The following is a 15,453-nucleotide window of genomic DNA, read 5'->3' as shown; positions in this document are numbered from 1 at the left end:
GCACAGCTGTATTATTTCTAACATGACCAGGGGTCTGCAATCTGCAGACTTAGTCCTAGTACTGAGAAAACTTTAAAGAGTGTAGCGTGCTGTGCTCTGAATGGCATCCCTTGAGGATCTTCAGCAGAGACGCCCTGACCTGTATGTGGAGCAAAGCATGCCATGAACAGTGCCGCTGGGAGGAGAAATGGTGAGAGGAGCTCTCAAGCTAAGTGGGGACAATGAGCAAAGCCCCTGAGGATCGTTAGAGCGAAATAAGGAATAGCATGTTGAGGACCAAAGAGTTAAATGTTCGCTGATACTGTCCATCCTAGAAAACGAAGATCTCACCAGGGTGGGGTCACAGGTGCCAGGTTATCAAAGTGCGGCAGACAAATCTGAATGATCGGTTTAGAGCTGACCTTAGGGCTGCCTTTTGAAAACTGTCAGTGGTGGTGCAATTGTTTTAGTACTAGATGTGTCCTGACTTTTAGGAACTGATTCTCTAGAAATCAGGTTCCTGTTACAATTTAGTGTAAGCACAGACATAAGAAATGATGTGTGAAGGATCTCCGTCTTCGGGAAGGAGCTGCACAGTCTTCAGTTGGGAAGCGTGGCAACGATTATTTTGCATATTGGAGAAGATGAAACACTGGTGACTCAAGGTTTAGCTCTTTTCTGTACGGAAATCTGTGTCAAGATTACCACATGTATTTCCCTGAAAGTCGCAGTGCTGGTGGTAACATTACTGCCATAAGTCTGACTTAGAGCAGCTGTGTTTGACTGTTTCCAGAAGGGACTGCCAGTTGTTGAAAAAAAGGCGATTGGACACTGCTGAGAACAGCTATTTGCTGCGGGACTCCTAGATTAAAGATGCTAACAATGTAATGGCTGTGGGAGTTTTCAGAAGCTATTATTTCCTGGCTTTTCACAGCTTAAGGGCAACTATAGCTGTCTAGAGAGTGTGGTGCAGGTGCCATTTGTAGTGCTTAACATATTTTAGGAAAGCCAGCAACAATAGCATCTCCTCTCTTGAGGACCATCTACTGGTTTACCTCTAAGCTGATCCTGTTTCGGGATAGAGCTTTGGCAGGACCGCTTAACATTAGCGATGAAATGTGTCATCGTGACATCCTACAGCAGGCCTGCATCCCCCCAGCGGGACCCCCCTGTGCCCGGTGGCCTTTGCAGGTTCAGCGCGTGCGACTGGCCGTGCTGCAGGTCCGGCTGTGCACCTCCCTCCCTGTACTGTTGGGCATCTTCGCAGTGGCCTTGCAGTGCTTCACGCCAGCCGGCCCGGACGAAGTTGTATCTAAACGACGTAATGCACGGAACAGTGTTTTGGCTTGGGTGGTGAAGTGGGGAACTGAGATAAAGAGTATATTTCAGTGCGTTTAGCAGATTTTAAAGGTGCTGTGGGAAGGAGAGCAGCTCTGCGATTTTCCTTAACTACCCCTGAGCTCTGTTCTCCTTTCACCCCGAGTCCCTGACTTCAGGAAGGATGGCGGCCGTGACCATGGCTACGACGCCACTGTTCGGCAGGGTGGGCTTGGCCACAGGGCTGGGAGCTCCCGCCCCACGCACCTGCAGATGCGCCCGGGCAGCGCGGCTCCTCTGCGGGCGGGCGGGCGCGCGCCCGGGCAGCGCGGCTCCTTTAAGGGCGGGCGCTCACACCCCCTGCCGCCGGAGCCGGAAGCGCCGGTGGAGGCAGCGCCGGGCCTGTGGAGCCGAAGCGCGGCGGCCCCGCCATGAGCCGGCCGCCGGCCCTGCAGGCGCAGACCTGCGGCCCCTGGGAGATGAAGGAGCGCCTCGGCACCGGCGGCTTCGGCAACGTTGTCCGCTGGCACAACAAGGTAGGCGACGGCCGCCCGGCCTGGCCCGGCGTGGGGCCCGCGCGGAGCCGAGCCCGAGCCCGTGCTGTGTCCGCAGGAGACCGGCGAGCAGGTGGCCATCAAGCAGTGCCGGCAGGAGCTAAGCCCGCGCAACCGCGACCGCTGGGCGCTGGAGATCCAGATCATGAAGAGGTGAGGCGGCCCGCCCCGGCGGCGGGCCCGGGCCTGGGCCTGGCGCTGCCGGGCGGAGCCCGGTGCCCGCTCGCCGCCGGGGCGGGGCGGCGGGGGCGGCCGCCGGCGCGGAGCTAACGGCTGCGCTGCGGGAGCGGCTGTCGGCCGTTTGCCGCCCGACCCACCGCGTGGGAGGACGCGCTGGAGAAAGCCTCGCCTGTGTTTCGTCAGAGTCCCGGGTCCTGGGCTTCCTCCTTCGGGGCCGCTGCCGCCGCCCTCAGCGTTACAGCCGTTCTGCCGCGTAGCTGCTCTTTTGCCTAGCTTAGCGCCTGTGCTGGGCTGACCTTCGGGGCTTGGGTTGACTTTGTGGGACGCAACGGTCCGATCGCCGTTTGGGTCTTTCCTGGAGGGCGGCAACAGGCTGCATCACGCTCCTTTGCAAGGCGCCTTCTGTGGCTCCTCGGTAGATCTGCTGTGCACACGCATCGAAGGAGTGGGCTGGCGGCACGTGAAACGCTAAGAGTTGGGATGAGTCCATGGACCACAGGTCCGTGAAGGATGGGTGAATTGCAGACCTTTAGAATTTGCTAGTTCAGCTTCTAAAAGGATTAACATCTTTGTAAGAGTTTGCGTGATGACTGTGAGCATGATAAACCGCAGAGCTGTTGCAGAACAATCGTCTTTCAGGTGTTACTCTGGCTCTGCTCATCCCGTGTACTCGCCCCATTTCCACTCCTCAGGCTGAACCATCCCAATGTGGTGGCTGCCCGGGACGTCCCTGAAGGGATGCAGAAGCTTGCACCAAATGACTTGCCCCTGCTGGCCATGGAGTACTGCCAAGGCGGAGACCTCCGCAAGGTGAGGTCCCTGGGGTGGTGACCAAGGGCAGGGTCACCTTCTCAGCCGATCCTAGGGTTTCTGTTGAAGTTTCCCTGCAAAACCTCTTTACATCCTGATATGTCCTAATTCTTGTCATGGCATCAATAGGTTTTGGTGGGTTGGTCCTTGATAATACATTCAGCTTTTGAAGACCTAAGTGCTTTCAGAAACTCTTCATGTTTGTTTGGCTGCAAGTGACCCTGTGAGGAGTTTGCATGTAGAGGATGAGGGCATGTGCGAGGGACGCACAACAGGACTTGGCGAGTATGGCCAAGACCGTCGTAGGGCAGGGTACATTTGTGGGCTATACCATTCCTGAGGGTTATTAACTCTTATCTGTCATAGGAAAAAATAACACGTTAACTTTAATCTTATTGTTTTTCTGACCTTTGCTATAATCTGCCTGTAGATAAAACCCAGAGTTTAGAGCTGAGATTTGAGTTGCTACTGCCAGGTACAGGGGAAATTACTATGAAAGATGGAGCAAGCAGAAGGAAGAGAATAGGGATGACACTCACTTCTTTCACCTAATCTTTTCTCCTCCCATGTGGTCAGACCAAGGCCTGAAGCTCGAATTGCTGCTACTGGAGATCACGATCCCATAGAGTTTTGTGCCTCTAGAGAACTCCATTGCTGTTACTGGAATGTCTTGTATTTGTGAGCATTTGTGGGTCTGTGAGCCTCATGTGGGATACAGGAGGGAAAGATTATAGTCTGTGTTGTTTTCTTGCAGTACCTGAATCAGCTGGAGAATTGCTGTGGCTTACGGGAAGAAGCTATTCTCATCTTGTTATCTGATATTGGTAAGTGGTAGCAATACCTTCAGTTGTCTGAACTATGGAAGCCCTTTCAGTGCTGAATCCACTCTAAGAATATGCAGCAGTGACCTTAATGACTCCATCTTAGACTGACCTTTGTTCAGAGTAGACTTGTTTCCTGTCTTGTTCTGCCAACCCTCCCTGTGGGAGAGCCAAACTTTGATTGTTGTTCTTGAAAATGTAGAGATGGATTTTCTTGCCCAGCAAAAATGCCAGTCAGGATTTCCTGGAAGGTTCTGGGTAGCTGAATGCTCGCCAAGTGAGTCTGGATTATGTTGCACATTCAGTCTCTACCCTCAGTTTAACAGCTGATGATCAGGACTTCAGAGTACGTGTGACCAGTGTGTTCCCTTAGCATTTGGGCTACTGCTGTGTGGAATATTAGATAGTTGTGGTGCAAAGATTGCCAAGTGCTGTCTAGAGACTTTTGGGTGGAATTTTTTAGGCAAGCTATGTTGTGATCTTACTGAGTTGTGGCTGAGGCAAAACTGGACAGGTGCTAAGGCTTTAGAGAAGATACTTAAGAAAGGCATTTGAGACAGATGTATGCTTAGAAAGTGAGCTTGTGGCAAGAGAACAAATGTGCATTTATCATCGCTTTTACTGCAGGTGTGGCTGTTAGGCATTATCTCCCATCCTTTGTGTTCCCAGAGCATTTATAGTCTGCTGCCTCGTCCTTACACTCCTTAGTGACCAGGAAATGATACTGAGTGCTGACCAGAGACAATGGCAGATCATGTTTAGAGTGAAGTTTGTGTTCACGTGCTTATATGTGTATGGGAAGAGCAACGGACCCAAATTTTCAATTTTATGATCTGAATTGTAGCTGATAAGGAATTTTTCTGACTATTGATATAATATTGGTAAGTGTTTTCCCGATCACCTACAGTGCATGCCTAGTTGGTCTTTCTAGGGTTACTGTCCTTCAGGAGAAGGACAGTTATATTGTTGGTAACTCCTGAAGGTCTAGCTGGATCATTTTGCACTGAACAGGAGGGCTCTGCCTGGGAATGCAACGCTGTCAAACGGGACGTGAGGTCTCTGAGAGCAGAAAAGTGAGTCCCTTTGGCCCAGGGCTGAGTCATGGCCAAAAAGCCCAAACTGGGAATGGTGCCAAGTTTTGTGTTCCCTAGCACCATGATTTTTTGCAGGAGGGGAGATAATATTAAAGTATTACCTTGAGCAAGTGTGAGAAAATGAAGGGCACTTATTCTGCCTTTGTGTATTCTTAAGATGAGATTTTTGTCTTACTAGTACTGATGGAATTCATCAGTCTGCCAGTAGTGGGGTCTCAGTGGTTCTGAGCAGACAAAATATGTTGTATAGAAATGTTGTATGAAGAATTCTGCAGGTGAAATGGGGAGAGGATCACCTTGTGGGCGGGACAGAACAAAGTGTTTGGTAGAGCAGCTTTTGAATTCTAGGTTAAGACTGTTAAAGAGACAGACAGGTAAAGAAAAGCTGATGATAGCCACTTGATTGCCCAGCCAGGATATTAGCACTGATGAGTTAATCTATAGGTGATCAGGAGAAGTTTTTGTCTCTCTGGATTGGGAGCCCATGTCCTTATGGGAGATTTTAACTTCCCAGACGTCAGCTGGGAATATCATACTGTTGTGATGAGCAGGTCTTGGAAATTCTTGAAGTTTGTGGGAGATAACTTCCTGTCACAAGTATTCAGCCAACTAGGAAAGATGGCCTGCTAGATTTGCTATTTGTGAATAGAGAAGAACTTATGGGAGAAGTGATGGTAGGTGGCTGTCTTGGCCATAGTGATCATGCAACGGTTGCGTTTAAAATCTTCAGTGTAATGAGAAAAAAGGACAGTAGAATTGCTACCCTGGACTTCAAGAGAGCAAAATTCAAGCTGTTCAGGGAGCTATTTAGCAGAGTACCCTGGGAATCTGCTTTTGAAAGCTCAGGAGTTGGTGAGTATTGGTCAGATTTGAAGAACCACCTTTTGGAACCACAGGAGCAGGCAATTCCAATGTGTTGTAAGTCAAGCAAGCAGGACAGAAGAGCAGCTTGGCTGAACAGGGAGCTCGTCGTGGAGCTCACAAGGCAAAATGAATGGTATGATTTCTGGAAGTGAGGTCAGGCTTTGCAGGAAGATTACAGAGCTGTGGTTCATATATGCAGGGAGAAGACATGAAAGGCCAAAGCTCAATTTGAGTTGAAACTGGCCAGTGTTATGTCAGACAACAAGAAAGGCTTTTTAAAGTCCAATAATAGCAAGAGAGGGGTTTAAAGAAAACTTTGGACTGGTACCTGTTGAAAATGGTCACCTGACTAATAGGGATGAAATAAAAGCAGAGCCATTCAATGCTTTTTTTGCTTCAGTCTTTAATAATACTGACAGACCTTGGGCTGCCCAGTCCCCTGAGTCAGAGGACCACGAGTGTAGGAACAGTGACTTTCCCTTTGTGGACACTGAAACTGGTAAGGGCCCAACCGTATCAACTGAACGTTCACAAGTCCGTGGGGCCTGATGAGATTCACTCCAGAATACTGAAGGAGCTGGCAGATGTTAGGGCAGGACCCCTCTCAATCATCTAGCAAAGATCTTGGGAGCCTGGGGAGGTCCCTGCTGCCTGGAAGCTAGGCAGCGTTATTCCAGTTTACAATTGGAATATGTGTGAGGGAAGACCCAGAGAGCAAACTCTGTGTCTAGAGGTGTTTGACACCAACTTTTCCTCTTGCATTTGGTGTTTCATTATATATCTGATTGTACAAGAATTGATCCCAAAGCTGTGCTTATACTAGGTAGAAATGAATCCTGACTGAGCTCATGCTAGGTACTATTAGTTACACTCGTAATTACAAGTGGCTTTTTCTGTGTCTCAGCTTCTGCTCTCAGGTACCTTCATGAGAACAGGATCATCCACAGAGACTTGAAACCAGAGAACATTGTGCTGCAGCAAGGAGAGCAAAGGGTAAGAAGGAACCAGGTGTCTCTGCCTGCACAGACAAGTAAGTGTAGGAACAAGCATGTCCTTCATTCAGTTACAGCGGTAGCGGTCCCTGTGCAGGAGCACTCAGCCCTGGCTAACAGGTAGCTCAGATCTGTGTGTCACATGAACCAGTGTCCTGCGTGCAGCTGAGACGAAAGGTCGTATTAGACTCCTGGTAACACCTGACATTTTGACTTTTCATTATTAAGGAAAGAACCAGGCTGTACTGATTAACCAAAGATCTGAATTAGCAGTGATGTCTCCAGCTTTGTGTGTATCAAGCCAATGGCAATTTACATACTTTGTGGTTTTAGGAATCTACAGGAGCCTCCCATTTCCACTTTGATCTCTTCGTTGGCACCTTTCCTGCATGTCTTTGAAGAGCTGAACCTTTTATTTCTCTGCTGTATGGTGTGCTTTTAACAGGACTTCTCTCTAGTGTTCTTATTTTCTGTTGTGTGTTTCAGTTAATACACAAAATCATTGACCTTGGTTATGCTAAGGAGTTGGATCAGGGTAGCCTATGCACTTCCTTTGTTGGGACTCTACAGTACTTGGTAAGGAAGGAGCTCAGCTGGAAGAGCAGCTACCACTTTGCAGTGGGATAGAGTTCACTGTTATTAGGCTTTGGGCTGGGATGAAGTACTTGTCCTGGTATGGGGTATGTTTGGGGGGGTGCTGCAGCTAGCAGAGGTAACTGGTTTTGTGCTGACGCTGGGTTTTCAGTGTCTGCTAGCTATGTCTGTTATAAATAAGCAGGAGTGCCAATAACCTCTGCTGTTCACTCTGAGACAATCTCAAAGCTCATAAGAGGCAGAGCATTCAGCACCGTCTTTAATCTGTTGTACAAATGTTAATGAGCTCTTAAGGGATAGAGCTAAGAGGTGGGTGGCTTTGTCTCATGTGTGTGTAAACTGTCTCAGGCTCCAGAGCTGCTGGAACAGCAGAAGTATACGGTGACGGTGGATTACTGGAGCTTTGGCACACTGGCCTTTGAGTGCATTACAGGCTTCCGACCGTTCCTACCCAACTGGCAGCCAGTGCAATGGTGAGATGGGGCCAGGCGATGAGAGTGCGTGCAATGTGACTGTCCTGTTTACAGTAGAAGTGTGGTCCCTTGATTCTTAGGGCAATATCCCTATGTTCCTTCTCCTTATGGAGACTCCCTTCACAGGAGTTTGACCTACCTGAGCAAGTTCAGCATCTCTGATACTTGCTCTTTTGGATCAGGACTGACTCCTGCCGGTCAGGCAGCAGAAACCAAAGCGGCATCTGTATTACATCCATAGAGTAGCTTTTAAAGCCTTCTAACATGCGGGCTGGGAAAGGCAGGCAATTGTTTCACCAGTGTACTTTCTTGAATTCATTAGGCATACAAAAGTGCGACAGAAGAGTGAGCTGGATATTGTTGTTTCAGAAGACTTATCTGGAGAAGTCAAATTTTCTAGCAGCTTACCCTGCCCGAACAATCTAAACAGGTGAGGACTAGGAATCTCATTCCATACTGGGATACCTTGTTTCTTCTGCAAAAGGACCAGGTTTATATTATATGCCTTACTATGTTAATTTGAATAAATTGAGTGCATGACACAAACAATGCTTGTGTCCTTTGTCAGACTTGTGTAGTTGTGAGTCTCTCTTTCTGCCTTCTAAACACTGCATTTGTGATCAGGGTGGGGAAGTTATTTGTCAGTCCTGGTGCAGGGACCAGACTGTATGGTGACTCCAAATGCACTTTTACCTCTTCTGATCTCCTTCTTGTTTTGGTCCTTCAGTGTTTTGGCTGGGAGGCTGGAGAAATGGCTGCAACTCATGTTAATGTGGCACCCACGGCAGAGAGGTACAGATCCTACCTATGGACCCAATGGGTGTTTCAAAGCTTTGGATGACATTTTGAACTTGAAGGTGAGCAATGGGTCTGTATTACCCTGAAAAGATTTCCAGAGAGCAGTTGTACGTAGACCATGAGAGAAGAGGCTTGAGTCATAGACCTGGGAAGAGGAACAGCACAGAATCTCATTTAGCTGTCTCCTGATAGTGATAGGTGCTTTCTTCTTGTTTATTTGAGGGTAAATACACCCTGAGCATGTTGGGAATAGCAAATAGCTTCTGTGTGTGCTCAGTACCACATTCTGGTGCAGGATTCTGTGGCTGAAGCTGTTCATTTGCCATGTGTCCTCTCTTCCAGTTGATGGAGGACAAGGACTTGGCATAATGGTATGAAGTAGCTGTGAAGTGATTTCTTGAGCCCTGCAAGTGCTTTGAACAGTTTATCAGTGGCCAATGTCTCAGTCCTGGGATCTCTGCTCAAACATGACCAATGTGCCTCCAGCCCTTCTCATGTCACACTACTCTTCTTGTAGTTGCTTCATGTTTTGAACATGGTTACGGGAACTGTACACACCTACCCTGTGACAGAGGAGGAGACTCTGCAGTCCGTGAAGGCCAGGATCCAGTCAGATACAGGAATCCCAGAACAGGACCAGGAGCTACTGCAGGAAGCTGGACTGGCATTATTTCCTCAGAAGTTGGCTGCTAAACATATAGCTGATAGCAAGGTGAGCCTGGACACTCCCATGCTGTTGAGTGAATCAGCAGGCACTGCTCTCACTTCAGGAGCACAGCACTCCCTGCTGTTCTGGCAGGCCTTTGTCATAGTAACCACACAGACCTGACAGCCCTTGCAGAATAGGCACCCTGTTCCCTTTGGTGTTCAGTCTTTGGCTGAGGAGGAATGTTCTGTTTATGGTGTTACTGAGGCTTGCGTTTTCTGAGAGAACCTAGTTGGGTCTTATGTCTTCTGCAGGTGAATGATACTGCAGCTGCAGACACAGATCTCCTCTTCCTCTTTGATAACCAGAAAGTTGCCTATGAGGCTCAGGTTGCCCTGCGTCCTCATCCGGAAAGTGTTGACTGCATCCGTAAGGACTTTCTCTAGCATGAGTGTGAGAGGTTGTCTGTGTTGAGAGGGCTGCCTGTGTTTTGTGGGTTGTATCATGTGCAAAGAGTAGAGAGAGCTTTTGCATATTGGGACTGAAGAAGCTGTAAAATGGACGGGCATAGCATTCATTTATTTTGTCAAAATAAATAAGGAGAGGAAGTGTTTGATTTTGATATACTGGGGAAGCTGCATTAAGGTTTAGCCAACTATAGGCTTGGCAAGAGGTAACATGCCCTTCAAAGGAGTGATGGTTTGGTTTGTCATGTGATAACACCACTTTCAGGCTTCATGCTGATACGTGCATTTCCCTCCTCCCTCTCCCCTCTGTTTCCAGTTCAGGATCCAAAGAAGAATCTCCACTTCTTCCAGTTGCGGAAAGTGTGGGGTCAGATCTGGCACACAATCCGGATGCTGAAAGAGGACTGTAACCGGCTTCAGCAGGGGCAGCGAGCAGCCATGTACGGTGGCAGTTTCTCTAGAATACTTGTCTCTGCCTTTTGCTCCCTGGTGAAAGGGAAAGGACAGGAATGGGACCCTGTTGGAATGGGGAAGCCCATGAGCAGAGTCGTTAACAATAATGAAAAGCTGAGAGTTCCGTCCTCTGACACAACTGCTTTTGTGCTCACTGCTACACTCTGAAGTATCTGCTTTTGATATAAATGGAAGTCTGTGCTTTTTAGTTTGGGATGGTAATGAGACCTTCTTGTTGTCCATGTAGGATGAATCTGTTACGTTACAATAGTACCCTCTCGAAGATGAAGAATTCTATGGCCTCCCTTTCCCAGCAGCTGAAAGCAAAGCTGGACTTCTTTAAAACAAGCATCCAAATCGATCTGGAAAAGTATAAAGAGCAGATTGAATTTGGAATTAGTGAGTATAGCATCTGGCAAACAGAGGTCTTTTTATGCCTCTTATCCCCACAAAGTATCTACCTTTGCTTTTCCGGGTTCATCAGGAAATCACTCTTCTTTCATTCCTATAGCTTCTGAGAAGCTGCTGTTTGCCTGGAAAGAGATGGAACAAGCTGTGGAACTTTGTGGGCGCGTATGTCTCTAAATCTAACTGCTTATCCTCAAGAAAAAGAGGCCTGTTTTTATTTCATTTGTTTGGTTGTTGTTTTGTTTTCTTCATTGTCCTCCCTTAAATAGAAACAACTTCTGTCTGGGCTGATTCCAGATTGACATTGCCTTGGTTTGGGTGGCACCATTTTTGTCCATTGCCACTACTTCATGAAGCTCACTGTGTTTGTTAAGGCTTAGGAGGGGGAAAAGGGAGATCTTGGGGTATGCAAGAGATGTTGCAGTGGTTGCACTCAGATGTCCTGCTAACCCAATCCTGGAGCCAGGATAGCTGAAAAGAGGATACGGAACATAGGTTAAACTGAGCAGGAAAGCAAAAGATGAGATGAGTGAACACAAGAATTTTAAGCATCAGTCTTGAATTTTGAAAAGGCAACAGTTTCAGTTTCCCATTCTTGGTGCATATTCTGCACCTGCTCCCAGTAATGCATTCAGCCTTTTGACGCAAGACAATGTAACCCCTGTAAGTAGGGCCAAGGACCATCGCTCACAGAAGAGCAAAAGATGACTAGCTGATTGCTTATTCTTTTCCAACACTTGGTGGTCCCCTGTTGGGAGGAGGCAGAGGGCAGAATGCCTGTCTAATAAGAGGCAGCTTCTGCACATGATGAATGAGTTCAAGTGAAAAGCAGAATTTGGGGTGCCAGGAGTGGATGTGGTTGTGTGCTGAGGGAAAAGGGGAAAAGTTGTGATGGATAGGATGAGAGAAGAGATCTGGAATAGCGGAAGAAAAGGAGGCATGGTGGCCTGGGAATGAGCAGTACATTTACTACAAAGTCTGACCCTTCAATGGCTATTTGTCGTAGCCCAAATTTTTTATAAAAAAATTCTTGAAAGTGGTTTTATCCCAGAGCACCAAGCTAATTTCCTTGAATTGAAATTACTCATATTATCATTTGTCTTTGACCAAGGCTGCTGTTTGCATCTTGCTGACGTGAGTCTTTAGAAACGTAAATGAGAAGGGAAGAGCCAGTGTAAGTGGTAGTGTGTCTTAGTATGAGACTGTCCCATTGCTTACGTTCTTCCCTGCTTTCAGGAGGATGATGTGGATCAGCTAGTGAAGAGGATGATGGCCCTGCAGACAGACATTGTGGACCTGCAGAGAAGCCCGCTAGGTCGTAAACAGGGAGGAACACTGGAGGATTTGTGAGTTGAACTACCTCAAACTTCAGGTGCAGGAGACTTAGCTAGCTAAGCTTATTCACTGCAGGACAATGAAAGTGCTCTCTCTTCAGCCCAAATTATGGGGGACTGTGAGGACTTTGACACTGTGAGACAGTGTTTGACTCCTTACTTGTCATCAGTCTGAAATGGCAGACTGGTATATAACAGATATGACTTCTTGAACTACTTGTTTGTAACTTAGGTTCTAGAGAAGTCCTTTGTGTCTGTGCCTTTTTGTCTTCTAGAGAAGAACAAGCCAGAGAGCTGTACCGGAGATTGAGAGAGAAGCCAAGAGGTAAAAGACATTTTAGCTCAAAGTCAGCTTGCTTTTGTGTGGGTAGTAACTTCGGAGATGCAATAATGAGCACTGAGAAAACATTCTCTACGTTCTAGTCCTGCCTGTGTGCTCTGCCTGTATGCTAGCTGCACATGGACTCTACTGCATTCACCTTTTTTTTTTTTTTTGAGGGGGGAGTGAGGGAGTCAATTTTAAACTAGGCCAGCCTTGCTTTCTTGGTGCCTTCTGAGCTCTTCTTGAAAATCCTCTAGAGGTCCTCTCAGAGCAAGCTGTTGCTGCAAGCATACACTGCTGCTTCAGTATAGGAAGGATGAAAGATCTAGCTGTTCCACTGAGCACCTGTGCAGCCCCAAGGCGTTAGACCCACCCTGCCAACTCTGCTTTCCAGTTCTTATCGTTTTGAAGAAGGTGGTGGTGGCTAAAATCCAGTGCAATTCATCCCACTCAAACTTGCATGACCTTAACTTGGGATGTTTCAGGATTGAAGCAGCAGTGGAAACAAGCCACTAAGAATCTTCTCACTCTGTCCTATAAGCCTAGCTTTCTGTGTAATACTCTGACTTCCATTCCAGATCAGAGGACTAGTGGTGACAGCCAAGAAATTGTGCGACTGCTCCTACAGGCAATCCAGACCTTTGAAAAAAAAGTCAGAGTCATTTATGCTCAGCTCAGGTGAGCTTTGTAGTGTCAGCTTTTATTGAGGATTGAGAGAAAGCATTTTCTTTTTCAGAAAGAGGTTTTGTTCTACAGGTTTAAAAACCAGTGCATACAGCTAATGAGATCACACAGTGTTACACAAAACAAACTACAGAAATGTTCCCCTACTTGCCCATGTGTGATCTGATTATTTTCTCTAATAGCAAAACTGTGGTTTGCAAGCAGAAGGCACTGGAATTGTTCCCCAGAGTGGAGAAAGTGATGAGTCTGATGAATGAAGATGAGGAAACAGTTGTTAGGCTTCAGGAGAAACGACAGAAAGAACTGTGGAACTTGCTGAAAATTGCTTGTGTAAGTAAAATAAAAACTCCAGTTTAACCTGAAAATATGGTTTGTAGCACAGGTTACTTAAATAATGAATGGTAAATTTAGTATGTCCTATGGTTCTTTTCTCTGATATTTTGAATTAGTATTAAAGCCAAGTTCCAGGCTGGCTCATACTCTTGGCTGCTGGAAATTAGTGGAAATAGTTGCAATCTGAAATCTTTTTTGTTTCTTCAGAGTAAAGTACGCGGTCCTGTTACTGGCAGTCCAGAGAGCATGAACACCTCACGTCTTGGTAGCCCTGGTCAACTGCTGCTGCAGGTCCCTTCTGGAACTTACAATTTATCAGAATCTGTCACGAAAAGGTGAGGCAAAGTCTGGAGTTTGTAGCGATGGCATTAGCAGCTACAGAAGCTGGGGCTCCTGCTTTGTGAAATAATGACATGCAGGCTTTCTCACATCTTACACTTTGTGTTCAGCTTCCATTGTCAGCAGTCTTTTCTACCTAGTAGCTGGACTTCCTGGGGCTTGTGATTCTTCCTTATGAAAAACGGAATCATGTATCACTTCACTTCCCCCTGCCTCAGTAATAAAGGGTTTGTTTTATCTGGAATAGTTAGGCTCACTTGAAGTACACTGCCAACAAGAATTGTTGGAGTGCTGTCATGTAAGGTGATAGCTGAGCTGTATCATAAAGGAGAGATTGGTATGACCAAGCACGTGTAGTTCTGGCTTGCCTGAATGAACTGGGTTACCAGTTGGAATGACAGACCTTGATTTGTTTACTCATATGTTGCTTAATCCTCTAGTTTATAGGCTGTTTTGCAACTTTTCCTCTAGCAACAGTGACTCCACACAATAAGAACCCAACTCTAACTTGGAATATGCTTCCTTTCCCATGGGCCAGTAAATCTGGGGATGCCACTGACTTTCCCAGTGACAATATGAATTACTAGCTTATGAGCTGAGTGGTAATGGTTAATGTTCTTCAGTGCTCTGCAGCATACCTGCATTTCTTTACGGTAGAGGCGGCATCTCTTTAAACAAAACTGCCGTGGAAAATAACTGTGTAATAATTGTCCCTTTCAGTGAGGAGCTACTGCTGGAATCACAGAAACTCTGTAGCCAACTAGAAAATGTGATGCATGACACAATGAAGGATCAGGAGCAGAGCTTCATGGTAACATAATTGATATTTTTCTATAAATGGACTGGGGAGACTCATGGCTTCAAACTTCTGCATGTGTAACTCTGCCATGAATAAGTAATATGGCTAATAGAAATATGCATATGACTTCTGAAGAAGGAGAGAGTAGGAGTTGTTGGAGATAAGCACCTCCTCCCCCACTTGGACTGCTGAAGGACATATTCCTTTCTTGCTGGGGACTTAAGTTGTGCTGGACAATAAAGGCTGGGGGAAGGTACTTGGCTGTTGTAGAAAAATACTGCAAAATTGCACTCCTAAAATCGGGATGGTCTTGTGGTGGCAACAGGTTGGTAGGCAGGGATGGCTATTTAATGAGGCAGAATATTGAAAAGAAGAAAATATTAAGAGGAAAAATAAGTAGCTTAAGGGTTTACTTTACAGGAGTTGCACTGGGTCATCATTAAACTATATTGACCCACTTGTTCACAGTAAAATTTATGAGTCTCTAAACTGCTTTATTCTGGAGAAATCTCAACTGTGTGAACTAGTGTTGAACTTCGTAGTTCTTGTTTATTCTTTAGGCTCTGGATTGGAGCTGGCTGCAGCTTCAGGTAGAAGAAACAACCAGTCCAGAACAAACCCAGATGTAAAATCACTTCGGTTGCCTCTGAAGACATGCTACTTCAGGAAGCCAACTGTGAAAAGCTGCTGCCTCTGAGAAGGGAAGTTCAAGTGCCTCCTTCTACTGTCACCTACTGCTATGTGATACACACAGCCTTGCTTTTAGTATCCACCTCTTGGACATTTTTTTTTCACAAAGATACAGTAGGAAATGCCTTTTCTAACTGCTTGGAGAAAGTGCTTAATTGTGCCTTAAGACAGCAGCTATTTCTATTCTCTGTCCTGATGTATCTTCCCTTAGGCATGACAGGTGGTTGTTTTGCTGCCTTTTAGGCTTTCTAATGAACAGTGGCCAACGCATGCAGTCAGCTTGCACAGTCACTGGTAGATGCTACCTTCCTAATATACTTGAACTGTGAACTTAATTTCTTAACTTTGCTGATTTGCACTTTTTTCCTTAAGTGTAACAGTTGTACTTACCTAATACTTGTTTCCTATATGGGAACGAAATTATCTACCATGTAAACTTTTGGTTTGCTCTTTTTGATACCCTCAATAAGATTTTAATGAAAAAGCTGCTTTCACTGTGCAG

The 15,453-nt window shown here is 46.5% G+C and overlaps 1 protein-coding gene across 1 annotated transcript; it reads left to right on the top strand.

Moving 5' to 3' along the window:
• The first annotated feature begins 1,650 nt into the window (after positions 1–1,650).
• Positions 1,651–15,435, top strand: IKBKB (inhibitor of nuclear factor kappa B kinase subunit beta). The gene is made up of 21 exons (XM_075074682.1): positions 1,651–1,832; positions 1,909–2,003; positions 2,723–2,840; positions 3,595–3,664; positions 6,524–6,612; positions 7,098–7,187; positions 7,554–7,678; positions 8,001–8,108; positions 8,406–8,535; positions 8,994–9,188; positions 9,437–9,551; positions 9,906–10,029; positions 10,290–10,441; positions 10,554–10,615; positions 11,687–11,796; positions 12,060–12,109; positions 12,685–12,784; positions 12,973–13,120; positions 13,331–13,458; positions 14,183–14,273; positions 14,822–15,435. The coding sequence occupies exons 1-21, from the start codon at positions 1,728–1,730 to the stop codon at positions 14,888–14,890; spliced, it is 2,274 nt and encodes a 757-aa protein (XP_074930783.1). The 5' UTR covers positions 1,651–1,727; the 3' UTR covers positions 14,891–15,435.
• The last annotated feature ends 18 nt before the right edge of the window (positions 15,436–15,453 follow it).

This window comes from Phalacrocorax aristotelis, chromosome 24 (genome assembly GCF_949628215.1).
Source record: "Phalacrocorax aristotelis chromosome 24, bGulAri2.1, whole genome shotgun sequence".
Lineage (NCBI taxonomy): Eukaryota > Metazoa > Chordata > Aves > Suliformes > Phalacrocoracidae > Phalacrocorax > Phalacrocorax aristotelis.
Note: the sequence above shows the minus strand (reverse complement) of the source record. Positions and strands in the feature narration are given on the sequence as shown.

What these genes read in the sequence shown, in the direction of transcription:
- IKBKB (XM_075074682.1), top strand. Translation starts at nt 1,728, where the DNA reads ATGAGCCGGCCGCCGGCCCTGCAGGCGCAGACCTGCGGCCCCTGGGAG. An exon ending in TTGTCCGCTGGCACAACAAG is followed by an intron (nt 1,833 to 1,908) that starts GTAGGCGACGGC and finishes CTGTGTCCGCAG; the next exon opens with GAGACCGGCGAGCAGGTGGC. An exon ending in AACTGGCAGCCAGTGCAATG is followed by an intron (nt 7,679 to 8,000) that starts GTGAGATGGGGC and finishes TGAATTCATTAG; the next exon opens with GCATACAAAAGTGCGACAGA.